This window comes from Colias croceus, chromosome 1 (genome assembly GCF_905220415.1).
Source record: "Colias croceus chromosome 1, ilColCroc2.1".
NCBI lineage: Eukaryota > Metazoa > Arthropoda > Insecta > Lepidoptera > Pieridae > Colias > Colias croceus.
Genome location: NC_059537.1, coordinates 5,529,138 through 5,548,854, shown reverse-complemented (window position 1 = coordinate 5,548,854; position 19,717 = coordinate 5,529,138). Strand labels below are relative to the sequence as shown.

General features: G+C 32.5%; 1 protein-coding gene across 1 annotated transcript; it reads right to left on the bottom strand.

The window, feature by feature from the left end:
* Nucleotides 1-2,597: 2,597 nt before the first annotated feature.
* On the bottom strand, nt 2,598-12,844 carry LOC123690977 (pancreatic triacylglycerol lipase-like). Its single transcript, XM_045635141.1, has 7 exons — nt 12,662-12,844; nt 8,187-8,337; nt 7,871-8,019; nt 7,328-7,573; nt 6,691-6,879; nt 4,063-4,228; nt 2,598-3,011 (listed from the first exon to the last, which is right to left on the bottom strand). The coding sequence occupies exons 1-7, from the start codon at nt 12,690-12,692 to the stop codon at nt 2,945-2,947; spliced, it is 999 nt and encodes a 332-aa protein (XP_045491097.1). The 5' UTR covers nt 12,693-12,844; the 3' UTR covers nt 2,598-2,944.
* Between the last annotated feature and the right edge of the window lie 6,873 nt (nt 12,845-19,717).

Here is a 19,717-nt window from a genome sequence, read left to right as displayed (position 1 = left end):
ATATATTCCTTACTATTATTTAATGTTATTTTTGTCGACATTATTTAGTACTAGATTTCCGCCCGCGGCTTCGCCCGCGTTTGCAAAGGAAAACCCGCATAGTTCCCGTTCCCGTGGGATTTCCGGAATAAAAACTATCCTATGTGTTAATCCAAGTTACCTTCTATATGTGTGCTACATTTCATTGTAATCGGTTCAGTAGTTTTTACGTGAAAGAGTAACAAACATCCATACATCCATACATCCATACTTACAAACTTTCGCCTTTATAATATATATTAGATAGATATTAGATGGCATAATATACTTACAAATTATTATACAATAAGGATTTTCCACCCAAATTCACAACTTTTCTACTTTTTACATGAACAATTTTACTTTTGAGCGGAGAAAAATATAAGAAATAGTATAGGACGGGCGAAGATCTCTGGATAATTTTCTTCTACTGCTTTAGGTACACAGAAATAATATTTGTATATCTAGAAAACGTTTGAATGCCAGCTCTAATTTATTATTTCTTAGTATCCATCGTTAGAAATGCAAATCATTTATATACAATCAAATGCGAAATTGTCAAGAAAGAAGCTCTCGGTGACATGAAAACATTTTACTGAATATTACTATCTATATTAATTGTATACCTATTGTAATAAATTGTAATTGTAATTATTGTATGTATGTATGTTTAATAATAATAAATAAATTTGATTTGATTTGATTTGATTTGATATTAAAGTTTGAAAGTCATCTATAGCTCTAGCGAACAATAAATGAAAGTTTAAATTAATAACATCTCAGATGGTTTGGATTAATGAAAGTTAATTGTAAGTTGAACACGTTCCCCACCTTAACAAACTTCAAACCATTTCAAGTTTATACACTTCCGAAATTGCCAAAGTACAGGCAACAGTAAATTAAATTTAAGCAGACAGGATCAAAGTTAACATTCACATATCCGAAATGTAGTATGTAACAAAACCGCGTGTAATTATCCAAAGAGAAAGGGGTACTGAGGCAGTGGCTTTTACCATGTTAAAGTATTTGTCAAACAGAGGTTATTTCTCGCACTTTACTTTGACATACTCTTTTCTTTGTCCCCCACATGGTGTAAGGTTGTTGTTGTGATGTAAGTTAGGATTTAAATGTCGTAGGGGAGAGAAAAAGTTAAAGCCTGTATTTCCTCCCCTAGCCAAGTGTGTGTTTAAGCTTAGCAACTCTGTGTTCTTGTTAGAAATAGCAAACGAGACCTATTTGTAAAGGGTTAGTTATGGTAGTTGTATATTATGTTTGAATAAAAACTACATCATCATTTTATATGGTTTTCTTTATATAAGAATGCATACAATTTGCAGTTTGAGTTGGGAAGGTACTTACAAACAATTGAAATTTATGTAGTTTTTATATGACTATATACTTATATAGCCTGTATATATATAGCCTGCGTTGTTTACTTACCATACATATATAGAATTCAAACGAATGGCGAAGAGAAATTCTAAATCAGAACATTTGTATCCTATAGAAATCTTTCTTTAATTTAAAAAGAAAATTTAGGAAGATTTCATCGTCATCTTAACTTCCCCTGAAATAATTTATATTAAATTAGGAGCAGTATTAATTTCCTCATCAGTTACGCATCGCTTAAATAAATTATTAAATCTTTTTATATCTAGTGGAGAGCAACACTTAAAATTCTTTACCCGTTTCGAAAGGCTCTGACGTAACTGTATCAAATTAACGTCGGATCTTTCATTTCAGCATTTGCTAAAGTGGTTTTTGCAATGAAAAAGATAATTAAGTTAAGGTCATTTAGCGGGAAATTTTATTAAATTACATAATTCTCATCGTCGATTCATTATTTAAATTGATTGTTAATATCTATCTTAATTCTATTTTTTCTTTACTCGTTTGTGAATGCTTAAACAAGTTTTACACTTTTTCGGAGAAAGAGTAAACCAACAACATAAAGCCTGATTCTCGCTTATATTCTATAGAAAGGCGAAAGAGACTAGATGAACACCATCCCTGTGGGATCTGGCTCATTCCAAGTACAGTGTTGCTAGACTATTATCTTTAACATCATGTTTGACACGGTTAATTTATTATTCAATAAACTATATTAACTACAGGCGATAGTTCAGTTGAGAAATTTCTGTGTATAACTTTTAAAATAGTCTTTGATCTCATAGATTTTATTACAGTTCTGCTTACTCTCTCATCTTCAATCAACATTTTTCCACGTATTAACTTATCGATTGCTTTCAGTGTAAAAATATCATATCTGTGGGTGTATTTTAACTCCTACGTGTTATTTTAGTATTTAATTGAACTGTATTTGTGCAGCTTGCACCGCATCGTTCATGCACGTTTCAATGCGGCAGTTTATTCCACATTATTTCTTAGCCCCCGGTTGGTATTACAGGAAGTTCCTTCGCGAACAAGCACACGGGGAATACAAATTGTCTTCAAATTGTATACAACGCCCAACGATTGCCAGATATTTCCAGCTCCTTTAAAATTTATTCGTACCAATTTTCTGTCGAGCAACATTTTTAAATTTTGCTGCATAGACGAAGTGAATAAAACCAAGATAAAAAACGAAATACATACTTTATTACAGTGTCATAAATCTTACTATCTATACATATAATAATTTACATAGCTCTAAAATAATGTATTGCATACTTAACTAATTACTTATTACACATCAATAAATAGTATATTACAATAATAATTGAGCGTAGATACTGGTTATTTCTACAATTTAAGTGCTGATGAAGGTTTAATCATCTAAATGAAAGCAGGCCACGTAAATTATTAAGTCGACCCGCGACCCATTTGCTGTCGCTACAGAATAAAAATTTTTAGCCTTGAATAAAGTAGATGAAAATTTTATTTACAGTCAAAGTTGGCAATGGGATGAATTAATACTTTACGATTTTCACGGGATTGGTCGTATTGCGTAGGGGTGTTCTGCGTTCGTTTTGAGGTAGTAAATTCCATCTTTCCTGTAATAAATAAAAAAAAATTGGTTGTCTGTTATAAAGTCGGTTACTGACGATAATTGAACGTGACAACGTCCGATTGTGCTTCTTTGTCGCTCGTTCCGCGCTCTCGCTCGCACTTCAAGCCTTACAATATGGAACGCCTCAAGAGGAGTCAGAGCGAGGTAACGCCGCATGAGTCATGTTTTTTCGTGCGTGCAGCCGGCTTTACCGAATTTTATGACGTTGTCACGTCAAAACGTTAAATTGCAACATGTATATTGTATAACTAATTAACTAAAGTATATTAATTATTCATAACTTTTACTGATGACAAATTATTATCGCTGTAAAAAACAAAACTAAACTCACTCACTAATTACCAAGTTTTGTTATAAAATATAATACAAGATAAGTATTGCTAAGAATGTAGGTGTGTTATAATGTTACTTAGTATGATTTTCACAATGATGGAAATCTTAAAGTTTATTGAGATAACCAACGTCCTTGGCTTTAAGATTTAAACAGTAGTTGTTAGCACCGTACAAACGGGTGTTCGTCGTGTAATTAAACCTTAAAGCAACGAAAGTTAACTGTTTATGAATAGTTAAAATTACTTCGACTGTTATTTGTGGCTGTTAAATGGAAATGTTGGGGTGTAAGTTTTGTGATCGCTTAGTATTTGGGCTAGTTTGTCGGTGTTTACTTTAAGTTTAGTGTTTAATATTACATTAGCAGGTCTTTTCATAAGGTACATTTTAATAGGGTTTTTAAAGTTAAAGTTTAGGGTTGATATAAACGCCTACGGACGAAACGTTGTCTACAGCAACTGCCTGTCATTTAAGTATCATAGGTTATTTTTAAACAATAAACAAAAAAGAAAAATATCTGAAAAAGTCACCCCAATATAAAATTATGCGCAAAAACCTATAAAACCTTTAAAACATCTAATCAGTAATTACCATAAATACGCACCGTACCTGGCGACCGTGCACTCCAATCATAAATCACAAGAGGTGATTTTGACGTTACACTCAAACGAACACGTAACGTTAATGTAATTACTTTCACTCACCCGTAATGAATGTCGAAGCCGCCCATTATCAGAGTCTCGCCCGTGCCCTCACAGGAGCCCTGGTAATACAGCTCGTCGTAGTCTCGGCACCGCACCGCGGTAAACGGCACATCCGATATGATCGATTCCGCGAAGAACATATGAGCCCTGTTGTGGGCGCACAGTCCTGGGAATTTAGAGATCTGATAATGTTTTCGTACAGTTCACTGTACTCAATGAAGACTTTTTGTAGCGGTTGGGAATACTGATTGATTACATTTTAAATGTTAAGGTCTGTTTGAATTTTAAAAAACTCGTACACAGATGGCGATATTATAGTTTAGGATACATCGCCCATTTTTGCAAGTGACTACTATCAAGCTGATTTTCCGTTTGTAGCTTTATTTTGATGAGACACCGAATAATTTCGTGTACGAAACTCTCGATTGTGGTAGCTAACAGAGATAACAAGGATAACATTTTTTGATTTGATGGTTCTCAAATATTTATTACGCAATTTGTAGGACAATATGTCTGTTGAATTATATAAACATTAACTAAGTGAAAACAAAAAAAATCAGCTTGTTAGTAATCATTTATGATGACCTCGTTATCGATACACTTTGGAAAGGGGGACTCTTTGATCCAACCATAGATTTTGTAGGACAAATATTTTTTCGAATAATTTAGGTAATTATCTTGAGATTGAACAAAAAAAAATTCAGTTAGTAATAAATATTTGAGAACCATCAAATCAAAAATTTTTATCCTTGTTATCTCTGTTAGCTACCACAATCGAGACTTTCGTACACGAAATTATTGGGCGTCTCATCAAAATAAAGCTACAAACGGAAAATTAGCTTGATAGTAGTCACTTGCAAAAATGGGCGATGTATCCTGAACTATTATAGAATATGTTCTAAAAGTTTATTTCTAGGTTTCGATGCTACAAAAAGTCCTCATTCTTTTCGTTTAGGATTTTTGTATCTATAGCATCCTTAATATTCTATCAACATAAAGTTAACTTAGCGTATATATATTTATCATACTTCATACTAAAATATTATTCCAAATCCCAACATTTTGCATTGCGACGGCATTTGACAATAATCGTGAAGAATGCTCTCTGCTTATAGTCTACATGCAATAAGAAATTATTTATGACCACAAAGCATATATTATAACATTATCCTGGCAAGCTTTGTATCTGTAACACAAAGGACACCCACATAATAGAGGGACATCGAATACTCTTATAACCCTTGCAACAATAATTCACGATTTATCTTAGTTGGATAAAACGATTGCCGATTCTCAATAATAGGCAGAGTAAAATACTATGATTTATGAAATAGAATTCAGCCCGGGAATATTTATGTTTATTTTGCTAAGTATATAATTTATTTGCTACTATTGCATGCTAAGCTTTAAGTTTAAGAAATTTTTAATGTTGACGCAGTTATTTTGGGTGTACCTTGTCATATCCTTACATGTCAAAACCTTGTCAAAACTATTTTTATACAAAAAGCATAGGTACTTATTGTGCCAAAGCACATCTCGTAATAGCAATACAGAAAATATTATAATATTACAAAAGAAACAAACATTTATCTCCGCCACGCTTCGTGTAATTTAGTAAAAATATTTCAAAGGCATAGTTTAAATAGCTTAATGTGTAAATAGCAGCCATTTTCGTTTTTATTTCCCGGCTCGTAAGACTTGAAAATGAAAGCAACAAGAATGCTTATAACGGCTATATTAAATGTTGAATAACTTCCATCAAAATGTAATGTAGGTACATCTTGTTCTAAGTTATGGAATGTAGTTTCCTTTTTTATTTCAGTAAAAAAGACAGCCATAATTACGCAGGTATTCAAGCAATATACTTTGTAATTTACAAAGATGTGTAGGTGTTCATATTATGTGTAAATTATACTATAATAGGTACTATGTGTTAGTTTTTGACGAAGTTTAAATTGTTTTGCTCCCTGTAGTCTTGGGGATGACTAAGTAATAAAATCCAAGTAATAAAGTACAAGGTAATGTTCATTATTTCCTGGCTTTCATTAAATCAGCAGCAAAGGGTTAATAGCGGATAAATAAAAAAGATAGTAAAATTTTATAGAGCTGTCAAGTAAGTTCACTCTTATTTTCATTCCTCTATTTGTCGTTTGGGAAAGATAAGTAGAATTTAATTTCCGTTCAAAATTCTATTAAAAGATATTCAGTAAATGGGACTTCCGGCACACTTGCTTGCCAAACAAAACACGTCTGTCTGTCTTTTTTGGGCGCTTTCACTCATCTACATAACTTATCGATTTCAGATTTCGAAAAAAGATAGCTTATCGATAAAAATGGCAAGGCTAAAAGTATCCGACGTCTACAAATAAGTCGCAAGTTTTATAATACTTACATATTTTTATTACCCATCTATAGCTGCAGTAGTTAGTACCGTGTGCGAAAATACAATTGGTTGGTTTTAAATTATTTTCTTACAAACTGGTTTATATACGAATGAACTCTTGACTTTCAAAATTGCTTTCAAAATATTACGATCGATCTTTTTCAACCGTATTCGATAGTTCTTGTTTTTCTTTTAGGTATACATATGCCACATGGATTAAAAAGAAATACTTATTAATTTCTCACCGCGGTAATCAATTCCGCAGCCAGGCTGGCGTGTGCCACCATTAGGGTAGAAGTCGATATGCCCGAGGGGGGACGCAAAGCCCAGATACCCGCCGCAAGTATGGATCACCTCCACGTGCCGCGCATCGTGCTTGTCGAGACGAGCGTCTTTATTACCCACCGTGAAGAGCGGTAAAGCTGGGTCTAATCCTGAAATATACATCGGAAAACGATAGTGTCCAATGCTTTGACAAGTCTTAGCTACGCTGATACCATTAGAAATTCTTAAACTTATAAACAAATTTAAGAATAAATTTCTTAACCATTTCAAAATATGTGCATTAGCTATTATTATGAGTTTATATGTTGTATAAACTATAAGAAAGGTCAAGATCATTACGATCAGTTATGTATGGTATTGGTATTTACGTAACGTAACGTTGTATGGAGTTCCTTGCCGGTTCTTCTCCACAGATACTGCTTTCCGAATCGGTGGTAAATGTTAAAAATATGTAATGACGATTCGAAAGTGCTTCTACAAGAGGTCTAATTGAATAAATAAATGAGTGAGTTTGAATAATATAAATAATAATCAACCTATTTATTATCCACCAAGCTCTACATTTTCTAGAAGTAGTAAAAATAAAATCATAAGTACCTGTAATTGTATCTATCGGGCCTTTACTGACATACGCGCCAGCAATTCCAACAACATGAGCCCCAAGACTATGTCCTATAAGGTGTACGTCATCCATGGACACACCTTCGGTTATTAAAAAATTTAGGAACTGTGTGAGTACACGCCCGACCATGGCGACATTGTAACTCGCTAATATATAATTCACGTTCGCAGCATTGCCCCAATCCACAACAATTATGTTAATATCACTTACGTTAAGATAGGCTGAAAGCAATAATTTATTACTTTACAAAAATAAAATAATGAGATTTCAAGACTTAGAAAACGGCATAAAAACTCCAAAAAGACAGAAAGTTCGTTTTTCTTTTCTGTTTCAACAACTAGAAAATATTAGTTACTTACTTATTTTAAATGTTATTCTTTGAATTGCGTTATAAAATTAATACAGTTAATTAAATATGCACTAATTATTATCATTATCAACGCAAACCAATCAATGACAAAAAGGAAAAGCGCCGATTTCCTATTTGTATATTCCGCTCATTGAATACAAAATGTTACCTTCTTTGATAGATTCAGGCATAGGGCTGTCGCCGTGATTCAACCAACCGTGTGTCAATACTTTCACCTTGTTTTCGAAATTAAAATTCGAATTGCGTAATGAAGACGAATCATTTGTTTTAAGAAGTTGATAATCAAAAGGATTCCGTCTGTGAACAAAAAGTAATTAATTAATTCCTATACGACTTAAATTTCTTGCTACTAGCGCTGCCCGGATTTACCAAGGTAACGTAAGATAAAATATAATTTAATGCATCCAACAAACTATTTTTATCTTCTATTGTATAATTATATATAATTAAAAAGGAATTCTCACCTAGTGAAGAGTCTGAAAATAACATCCTGCTCATTCACCCACCCCCACCAAGTTCTTGTTTCGTTCAAAGAAGGCACAGGGGCAAAAGTTTGTAAACTTGCATACCACACAGGATCGTACGGCACAGGGGCTTCCCATTGAATTGCCGTCGCTGAAAATTATACCATATTTTTACACATAAATAATGAAATGAATGAAGACTTATTATAGTGTTAAAAGCCTAAATTAAAGAATTCATGATAAATTGCCTACTCCTAAATTTTTATTCATGGATTTACTGTTAAATTTTTGTACATAAATTACATTTTTAAAAGCATCAGTTTCCCGGGGAATGAGAGTACCTAAACAAATTTACAATTCCTAAAAACAAAACATAATTAACAAAACGTAGCAAATGTAGTTATAACTTCTAATTAAATGTTCAAATTATTTAAAGCGTTCACAAAACTTCCGAATTACAACTCATAACAAAGTTAACGGAACAAAGTAGGTATTCAAACTCAGTTACTAATAACGTTTTAAATTGCTTTTTGATATGATTATTTAAATGAAATAGCCGTGTAGATTTCTACGATGTGCCTTAGATCTATCTACCTGTTATTTTTGAAAGTATATACTAGCTGTTCCGCGGTTTCACCCGCGGACGAACCCGCGTGCACAATCAAGTATTTCTATAGCTCATGTATTATTCTGACGTATAACCTATATTCCTGGAAAGTTTAATCCGAACCCGTCTAGCAGTTTTTACGTGTAACGTTAACAAATATCCATTTAAACACCAACTAACAAACTACATATCAATACACTGAAATTAGTAATAAAATAATGAAAATTGTTTTCAAGGTTAACCAGTGAGACATGTATATGTTACCGGAAATGTATGAAATCAAGGAATTGTATACAATTCCTAGGAAATGTGTACAATTCCGATACCATTTAGGAAATGTATAAAATATTGTTTAAAAAACTATTTAATACATGCATATCCTAGGAAATGTATAATCTTCCTAGGAATTGTATACAATTCCTATATCGTATTAGGAAATGTGTAAAGTAAATGCTTTCTGTAATAAAACACGTTGTTATTTTTTTTTATTATGGCTCTTATTGATACCATCGGGTAACAGTCATACCGTAAAATTGTAATAATATTATGTTCATATTATTATCTTCGATCGTTCGATCTTCGTCGACGGAGCCCCGCGAAGTGTCTGTGTAGTTTTTTTTTAACAAACCTAACCTAACCTAACCTAACGGTTAACCTAACCTAAACCTAATCTAACTTTGAGGGCGAATATCTCGGCTATTTTTGATTTTAGAGAAAAGTTGTTCCTATAAAACATGCTTATATAAGCGTAATCTTTACGATAAAACAATAATAAATAGGTGTTATAATGACACCAACTCCATCAAAAATTTTTTAAGTCCTGCGCCCCCTTTGCTTTAGTCCAACCCTTGCCTGCGACATATCAATATCTTAAATGTTTTACATTTCCGATAGCTATTTAGGAAATGTATAGATTTCCTAGGAAATGTGTATAAAATAATTTATTTCACACATTTCCGTACGATTTTAGGAATTGTATACATTTCCTAGGAATTGTATACAATGACGGATTACATACATTTCCTGTAACATATATATTGTATAGTGTATACAATATAGTTGAGTATACGTTGTGCATTGTTAATTTGAATTTGCCTAATGAAATGAATTTGAAAGTTGAATTCTGTAGGTGTAGATAAGTGGATGGAAATCACACAGAGTAACTGCATTTTAACAAACCAAGGGTGGGACTACAAGAATAAAGTAATAATTTGATTAATTATTAAGTATTACTTTTTTGTATTTTTTTTTTGTCCTCGGCTTATAATTTGATAGGTACTTAATCGTTGCTCCGTCTATTTAACTTACAAGTTATTTTACATAAATAGGAAAGAAACATGAATTAAAAAAGTTTATAAAGTTAGGTACTAGTTAGGGTCAATAAAGTTTATTCCAGTGACCTGTACTTAGGAAGTTGAATATCAAGTTAGTAACTAGAAATAGCATGCCGAGCAAGCTCGTTTGCACCCAGCAGGCTGCAGGATAAAAAATGATTGTTGATGAGTATTAATTGAAGCCGATAAATCCAATCGGCTATATGCAATCAGCAAAAGATAGAATTCTACGACTATACGGGTTATAGAGCCGTATTTATTAGCTTCATATATCACTATTTTCAATTTTACTGAATATCGCTTTGCCTGTTTGTTGAATGTTCATATCAAGTTTTATTTTTTTATATATATTTGTATATCTTGTATCTATGTAAAAAAGTGAATTATTTGATAAAATTGTATTAGAAAAAGAATATTAGAATGGAGACGCATTGTATGCATGTCGCCTTAGTTCGATTCAGGTCGATTTTTCGATCCTTGGTTAAAATTTATCTGTCCAATAAAGTATTACACGAACATTTTAAAATGTCACCTGTAAATTGTCAAATACGGACAATTAGAATACATTTTTAAAATGGTAGTTTAATACGTTATTCGATGAATAAGTTTTCACCAACGATTTAAAAATCAGCCCTGAGTAATTTAAAATTTTACTTTAAATGAATAGGTAACAAAATAATAACAATCCAAGTCACAATCCAATAACCCGATTTTGGAAAGTGATACAAAGAAAAAAAAAATCGCAGCACTAGTTCATTCGAACCAAACCGAAGTAAATTTTGAGATTAGTCTTTACGTTGAAACTATCCAACAAATATTTTCCGTCGTTTTACTTTTTTATGTTTTATCAAGAATTCATTAATCATAACATATGCACATAATAAGTATGTAAGAATGCAAAATATATTTTTATTGCACTCGTTAAAGAGGCTAGAAGGTCTCACAGCAATTTCCGGAACGGAAATTATTGCTTCAAATTTTAACCGTATAGTATAACGAGAGCTTATGCGCACAATGCTTTAGAACTTAGGGTACCTACTGAGAGGGTAGTACTTTGAAAAAAGCTCTTCCACACCTATAATATAGGATGGGCTCTCGCTTAAAAATAATAAACGTGTTGAATTAATAGTATATATTGTAAATAAGGCATAAGTTACAATACCTATAGGTAAGTACCATGGTAAGTACCTAATATTATTACATATCACAAAAATAAAAAAATCGGTTAAGTCCGAGTCGGAGTACCGTCTTTATTTTATTCTTATTTTTAGTGTTTGTTGTTATAGTGACAACAGAAATTCATATCTATTGACTGAAATTTACAAATGTCTAACTATCCCGGTTTATGAGATGTAGTCTTGTGACAGACGGCTGTCCGTCTGTCACAAGACTACATCTCACAGACAGACAGCAGACAACTCTCAGTAATAGGGTCCCATTAATCCTTTCGGTAAGGAACCTCTGCACCATTGTGTAACCTCAAGACTTTGCTTGAAACCTCAGATCTTGAGATGCTGAAACTTTTTAAATTTTCTATGTAGAAAAAAAATATCTAATTTTCCAAATTCGTGATATTAGGTATCACGAATTTAATACCTATCACCCCCGGATATATTATTATTCCGATATGCATACGTTACGTAGTTATTAAAAGTCGATGTTGTACTGCAGACATAATATTATTTTTTAATTAACTCCTCAAAAATTTAAACCTTAACTTTATTAATAGGTTGGTACCTATATTTAGAGCCCACGACGGCCAGACATTTCTTATTTTATAAAAGTTGAAAGTACCTATCTCTGTATATGTCTCCGATACAGATAAGAACGACTAGTGATTATCAAGTCTGAGTTGTGGTTACTTTGGCAGGAAACAAATAGTAAAGGTGTATAAAATTGTACCTAACTTTCATTATAGTATAATATCTAAATTTTATATTATGTTACTTGGGGACGTATAAAAAGTTACCTCAAGAGCCGGACAGTTTTCATGGTTCTTACATCTTGCCAGACAAATTTAAAAAATAACTAACATGTCATCAAATTAACGTTCTAAAAGTGTATCAAATATGAAATAACCAAATTAAATCATTAGTTTACTATAATTATTAAAATATAATAGTAATAGTTAAATATAATGTATAATATAAGTAATGTTATGTTGATGGATTTCCATGTATCTCGATGACTTTTTAGTTACTGTGTCAACTTTTATAAAATAAGGAATGTCTGGCCGTCCGCGTCGTGGGCTCTTGGGATATATTACGATATTATGATGTTATTTTTGCATCAGTAAGACGCAATAATTATCGTTAGATCATACATTACAGAACAAATTAGGAATAAAAACCATTACCTCCTTATTTATAAAATGTAACGGACATACATGATCTTCTGTCATAACCAATTTATAGATATCGAGTATAGTTACTTGAAATGATTTATTTTTTAAAACAAATACTAACTAGAATCTCTATTTAAACTACTTTTTACGCGTTATATACATTTTAATAAACATAGAATAAATAACAAACCTGTGCAAATGAAACACATAAACAAAATCATCCCAGCTATTATTCAACAACATAACATCACAAAATTCTTAGAGCCGACTTTACACAAATAAATCAAGATTTTCGAACTGAATAAAACGGTCATTTTGGAGGTAAATCTAATTCGTAGACCGACAGCCAGGCCTCCCACATTTTCACTGACTGGACGAGGTGGAGAATATAAATTTGCTTAGCGGTACATCGTGGATCATTACGATTCATAGAACGCACTGTTAACTTCTCCATCGATCATAATAATAATGCAGACTTGATTAAGTAGACCACGTATAGGAAAAATACGATTTCTGACGCTGAAGAGTGTGTTATAATAAAATATTAAAATATACTAAGTAGGTACCTACTAGTGATTTCTCATTTGACTGTAATCCTTAGGTATGCATATTTCAATCATATAATATGTACTTGTATTCAAAATAATGAGTAGGTATAAAATAGTTTTTCTCATAGGTAGGTACCTATACTTACCTAATAAAAATCATATCAATCGTGCAAAAATAAAAGACAATTTTGAGGAAATGTAATTTGTACCTACTAGTTACTAAAAAAAATTTGCAAATATCCACAATTTTGCGATGGAATACGTAATGTAATTATTTATACGTTATACAATTTATAGTAATAATTCTCTTGCTCGGACTTCTTTCACACGTATAGATTTGTACCTATTTACATAAATATACGCGTCAACACGAGGTTAATTCCAATGCCGAAATTTGAATCCGTCGAACATGCCAATCAGTAGGCGATCGCAAGCAATCGGTGCGGGGAAACAAACATACAGGTAGGTACTTATAATAATAAACTATAGCTATTCATTAAAAAGCATAAAGGCCTTCTAGTCACATTAATCAGCTGTTGCAATCCTTTCTCAATGTCACCAATATCCTGTCCTATCTTACTCTACTTCCTACAAATATTATAAATGCGAAAGTTTGTGAGGATGGACGTATGTGTTGTGTATGTTTGTTACTCTTTCACGCAAAACCTACTACTGAACCAATTACAATGAAATTTAGCAAACATAGAAGGTAACTTTGATTAACACATAGGATAGGTTTTTTCCCGGAAATCCCACGGGAATGGGAACTATGCGAGTTTTTCTTTGGAAACGCGGCAGAAGCCGCGAGCGGAAAGCTAGATAATTATAATAAAAAAAATATTAATTCTGTTTGTTTTCCTTTCACGTTGAAGCCGGAAAATTTATCATAGGATTTTTGATTCTGGAAATAGGCAAGAGTGATTTATGCTAGCTACTTTTTATGCCACAGCATAACAATTGACATCATATTCCCTTCGACGATCCAGTATTTTCACAATAGGAACAATGATCTATAATATTATACTTACTTAAATCTTTATTGTCGAATGAAGGCATGTGCATCATTGCGATACGTGCGTCGTCCAGTCTTAAAATATATTAGGTACTTGCTCTGTGATAAAACGTTTGTTAGGAACGGATCATATTAAATAGTTCCGTTTATACTTTATAGCTAACTATCCAGTTTACATCCATAGTTCAATAAATGAACGGTGAAATAATAATCTAAGTTTTCCACAAATTATGAGCGAGGGAAAAGTGTCGTGTGAAAACTTTGCGAAAATGTCTAGCTGTGCTGTGAAAATATTGTGTGGGGGTTTCCACCGAAGTTGTGTGGTGCGAGGATGCGTTGCAAAGCTTCGGTGGAAACCCCCACACATTTTCACAGTTCAACTGGACAGCCTCGCACGATAATTTATTTCCTTCTCATATTATTGGAGGATAAGCACCCTTAGGGTAAAATAAGGTCTTAGCATAAGGTAGTCCATAAAAAAAATCTTTCTTAATATATATAAATCTCGTGTCACAATGTTTGTCCTCAATGGACTCCTACACCACTTAACTGATTATAATAAAATTCGCACACCATGTGCAGTTCGATCCAATTTGAGAGATAGGATAGTTTAAACATGTTGGTACCACGGGCGAAGCCGGGGCGGACCACTAGTATATTAATAAATTACTAAAATAATATTAATCAGTCTTGCCATAATATATAAACAAAACCAATGCCAAATTCAACTGTCAAGTGTCAAGCGACTACTTTCATATGTCAATGTCATTGAACCCTGCGCCGCCCATACGTCATCACAGTTAATACCTATAGGTTTTATTGAGAATTCAGAATTCTCAATCAGGGGGGGCACACTCAAAACTGTCATGTAAACGCATAGACGACAGCGACGCGGGCGGTGAGTGGTATAACCAAGAAGCTTATATCCTCTAATACACTGGAGATTGCACTATGACCATTAACTTGAAACAAGAAACTATGACATTCAATGACGTCAGTCATGTTATTTGTCTCTTTCTGTCGAGTGACCACGCTGGTTTGTAAATTCAGGATTTTTCAAAATAGAAAAAACTAATAATCATGGTCTATAAATAATAACGACATATATTTTTAACAGTATTTATATTATAATATTATGGTCATACTTTATAGGTAGGTACATACAATTTTAATTGGTATAGAATGATAGTTATAAATAACTTTTGGCTACAAAGCTTGGATATGAACCGATATATAGCATTAACATCCTTTGTAAACAGAGGAAAGTTGTGTTTTGCATCAGATGCTGTTTACCAAATTGTTAGCTACTCAGATCTTCTTTTTAAACGCGTTGCTTCGACGGGTCAATTTCAAGCCAGAATCATCAAAGAAAAACTGTTTATAGCAGCCTTGCACAAATTTCAGCTAACTTTACAAAGTTTATTTTTCAAAAGGTATTTTTTTCTGGGTCGTAATCCTCAGTAACCTTGATGGGCACATATCTTTTTATTTTACTTTTTGGAAAGCTGAAATACGTTAAACAAAAAAATATGAGGTAAGTTAAAAAAGTATAAATTTCAATGTAAAAACGAGCAATCTTATAACTACATGTGAGTGCAATACCGATGTCATGTGTTGTTTCATTACTAGTAACAATCTTTAAAATGGTGTTCTAAATTTTCATCATAATATTGTTATTACAATATATTCTCTTCGCTATCCATAAAAACTCGTCATCATGGTTACCTTACTTGTTAAATCTGTTTATTGAAAACTTGTTGAAAAATGATAAAGTATTAGGGAAATAACAAATTTAACATGACTGCTTACTAAAATGATGCTAAATTAGACAATTTTTGCCATTGAAATGATTCTAAACAGGTAAATGCAGGAGTATTGAGGAATATTGTAAATAACGTAAATATACACTTGCCTGTGAAATTCTATGCCAGAATTTGGTGTCCAAACACTTCTGCAATTTTGCACAATACAATGCATTCTTTATATTCGGAAAATATTCATTAAATAAGCAACAATATTAACTTAAATATTCGAAGCGACGCAATTTTTTTGACACACATGCCATATTGACAAAGTGAGAGTTGCTACAATTTTATTATGGTGACTACCCATAATCAGGGAGTATCGCTTTTTAATAATTGGTTCAGATACTTAGTTTATTTAGCATGAATAATAATTGTCTCATCCAACAATGCTTCTGAATGACGTTGTTGGCAATTTATCAACAAACTCATGTACAAAAACTAACCTTTTGCACAGAATATTACAGCATACATAGTAGCCTTGGGAAAACTTCGTATTAACAGTGGCAATACCAAGTTAGGTGTGAAAGTGATAAAAAACATGAACTGGGCAATATTTTCTTGTTACACGTCAATGTTCATACCGAAATCTCCAGTGTATTAGATATAAGCTTCTTGGGTATAACTAAAATTAAAAAAAAGCCGCCATCTTGTAATGATGTGCGACTGCGGACTGTCATTGTCAACCATAGTTTTCAACTTTCGGACGGACCAAAGAGTATAATGTATAATAGGGACGGACGTTGATGCGATTTCGAGGTTATCTCATTAATTGTTTTTGTTAATTATATCTGGTTATCTTTTAAGTTTTTGTTATGGTTAAGTTTTGTTTTGTTATTTTGTTACTTGTTTTATTGTTGTTAACTGTTGTGAACGTTGTGATCATGAGTTTTCAACGGAGGAGAAAACACGCTAGAAGCTTAGAACTTTTTAAAAACTTGAGAATCCTGCCTCTTGCATGTATTTATATCAAAGAAATTTGTATTTTCATAAAAAAACATCCTCAATATTTTAAAACTAATAAAGAAATTGGAAAATTAACAAGATATCCAAACAATTTGTTTTTACCGAGGCCTAACTTAACTTTGTACAAAAAAAATGTTCCTTATATAGGTATTCAGATATTTAATAAAATCCCAAAAGACTTGCAAGGGGTTCCTCTTCCATGATTTAAAAATAAATTAAATAAATACTTATTAAAGGGCTGATAGACGTACGAACTTTAAAGTCGCGGTTTTAAAGTTCGCGTACTTACTCGGCTCGCGGCGGTGACAGACGTGCGAGCCAAGGCGGGCTTCGAGTAAAATTTCAAACATGTTGGATCGTCAACGAACTTACTCGACGGTTTTTAAGTACGCGTACTTGGGGTGACACACGAGCGAAAAAGGTCGTCGAGCCACAAGTTCGCGTACTTACTCGTACGTCTGTCACCCCTTTTAGAGAATTGTTTTTACAACCTAAATGAATTTCTGTATGATATGAAAAATGTCTAAGGGCTGATTTTTCAATCGTTGGTTAAAACTTATTCATCGAATAACGTATTAAACTACCATTTCAAAAATGTATTAATTAATAACTAATTGTCCGTATTTGACAGTTTACAGGTGACATTTTAAAATTTTCGTGTAATACTTTATTGGACGGATAAATTTTAACCAAGGATTGAAAAATCGGCCCTAAATAATATAAAATAATGATAGGTATTGATATTAATTGATTGACTGTATGACTAATGATTTATGTATAACCTAATTTTAAGTGACAATACTCCTGACTCGTATGTTTACTATAAATATCTAATCATTTTCATTCATTATGTCAATTAATAATAATTATTGTATGCTATGGTAACGGGTACTAACCTTGGCACCCCCCCGGTGATTGGCACTTTGAGGTTTAACATGCAATTATTATGGTTCGCTGACTAATTACCAAAAATAAAATTTACCAAATAATGCCCCCATTATTTATGGGCAACACTAAATGGTAGTTATGAATTTTAATAACTCGTAACACGGAGAAAAAAAATCTTTTCTGTCATGGTTCCGAGCGCAACAACTTTATCGTGATTTTTTAACAAATTTTGCTAATACTGGGTAAGTTTGTAAGTTGTTTTTCTTTGTTACTAGATTAATAAATGATTGGTGTGTTGTTTGTACTTGTTAATGAGTTATTATATTACAGTTTTAAAGCAAAATTTGTCATAAAAATCTGTTGATTATTGAGTTCTTGGGGTGCCAATGACTATGAGCCATGTTTTGTATGAGAGTACAGTTTTTTGGCACGGGGGCCAATGAATAGATAACTGTTTAACAATTATCCATGTTAGATTTTGGACTTTTTATGACGTGCATTAAAAGTTCTATTCATAAAAAGACATATTATGGTGATAGTGAGTCTGCATCCAAATTTTGGCAGGGCCAATTATTGTACTTTTAAGGCGATTGGCAGGGCCAATCATTATACTCGTATGGTGCCAATAATTATACCTACTTTTAATGAGGAGTAGTAGTGATGTGCTAACGTTCATGTGATTTATTAGGTAAATAATTATAATAACAATAACAGGCCTGATAGAAAGTAACATTGCCTCCTACGCAGAAGGTCCTGGATTTGATTTTTTCATAACAAAATCATGTTGTGTCTAATGTGCTATAACATGTAGGTATAATAATATGTAATTAAAAAAAGGTATTTAATTTAGGTAGTAAACACAATGTTGGATGGTGCTATGTGAATTAAGCCAGATTTTTTTTATTATTATTCAATTCAACAAAGATATTCAAGATAAATCATTTTACATCTTGCATTTTTTTCAATCTCTATTAGGAAGAGCGAGAACGTATGAGAGGCGGACCAATCACGAAGCGAGCGGACGCCCATTTTCAATTCGATTCTTTAATCTGCATGGCTTATAACAGTTAATAGATACCTAGCTACTATTTGTTGCAGCATTTTATTATTGCAAGCCTATTCCCAACACTATTTGTTCTCCGTCGTATTGATTGGCATACCACGTGTATAATTATTGGCAGTGCCAGTCATTGTACCTTTCACTATGTTAATCACTATACCACCGAGTGCCAATAATAGTGCCCTGGGGACTTTTTCAATATTTGTTTAATTTTATCATGTAAAGTCTTATTAATACAGCTAAATTTTGATTCGAAATGGTTCCTAATATATTTTACAATCAAATGCCATAAAGTGTAGGTCACTAGTATAAACGGTTGATTTTACACAAGCGTTAAAAGTCAGTAAATTGCTTTAGGTGCCAATCATTGTACCTCTTACCCTAGTTATAGTAAAAACATGAATGTTCCTTAATTCTGATCTTAATATCTTTGTATGTACCATGTTTTTATGCAATAAATGATTTATTTATTTATTTAGAACAAAAGCTTTAGTTATTTCAGTGACTGCACTGAAATAACTAAAGCTTTTGGTTTTAGCAGATTTTAGAGGTTTTAGCAAGTGTATAGTATATAAATCTCAATTTCAATTTAATAAACGTGAATACCGCTAAAGAAATTGTTTTTTATTCTCACCCCTGGTTGCCCTCATTACTTATTTATTATTTACTCAACTTACAAGGCAACTTATGGAGTGAGAGTATGTTTACAAAAATATTACTAACGCCACAAAAAGAGTGTTGTCAAGAAAACGACGCTTTTCTTGGTGTTAGTAATATTTTTGTAAATATACTTTCGCTCCATATCTGGTGCTAAATGTCGATATGCATACTGCATAGCTATATATATATATACCCCTTTAAAGCATTAGTTATCCTACAAAGTTGCAGATGGCAGCACGTTCCATACATGCACTTATTACCACAGAGTAGCCACTCTATCTCAGTTATACATCCTTCCTCTATGTTCTCA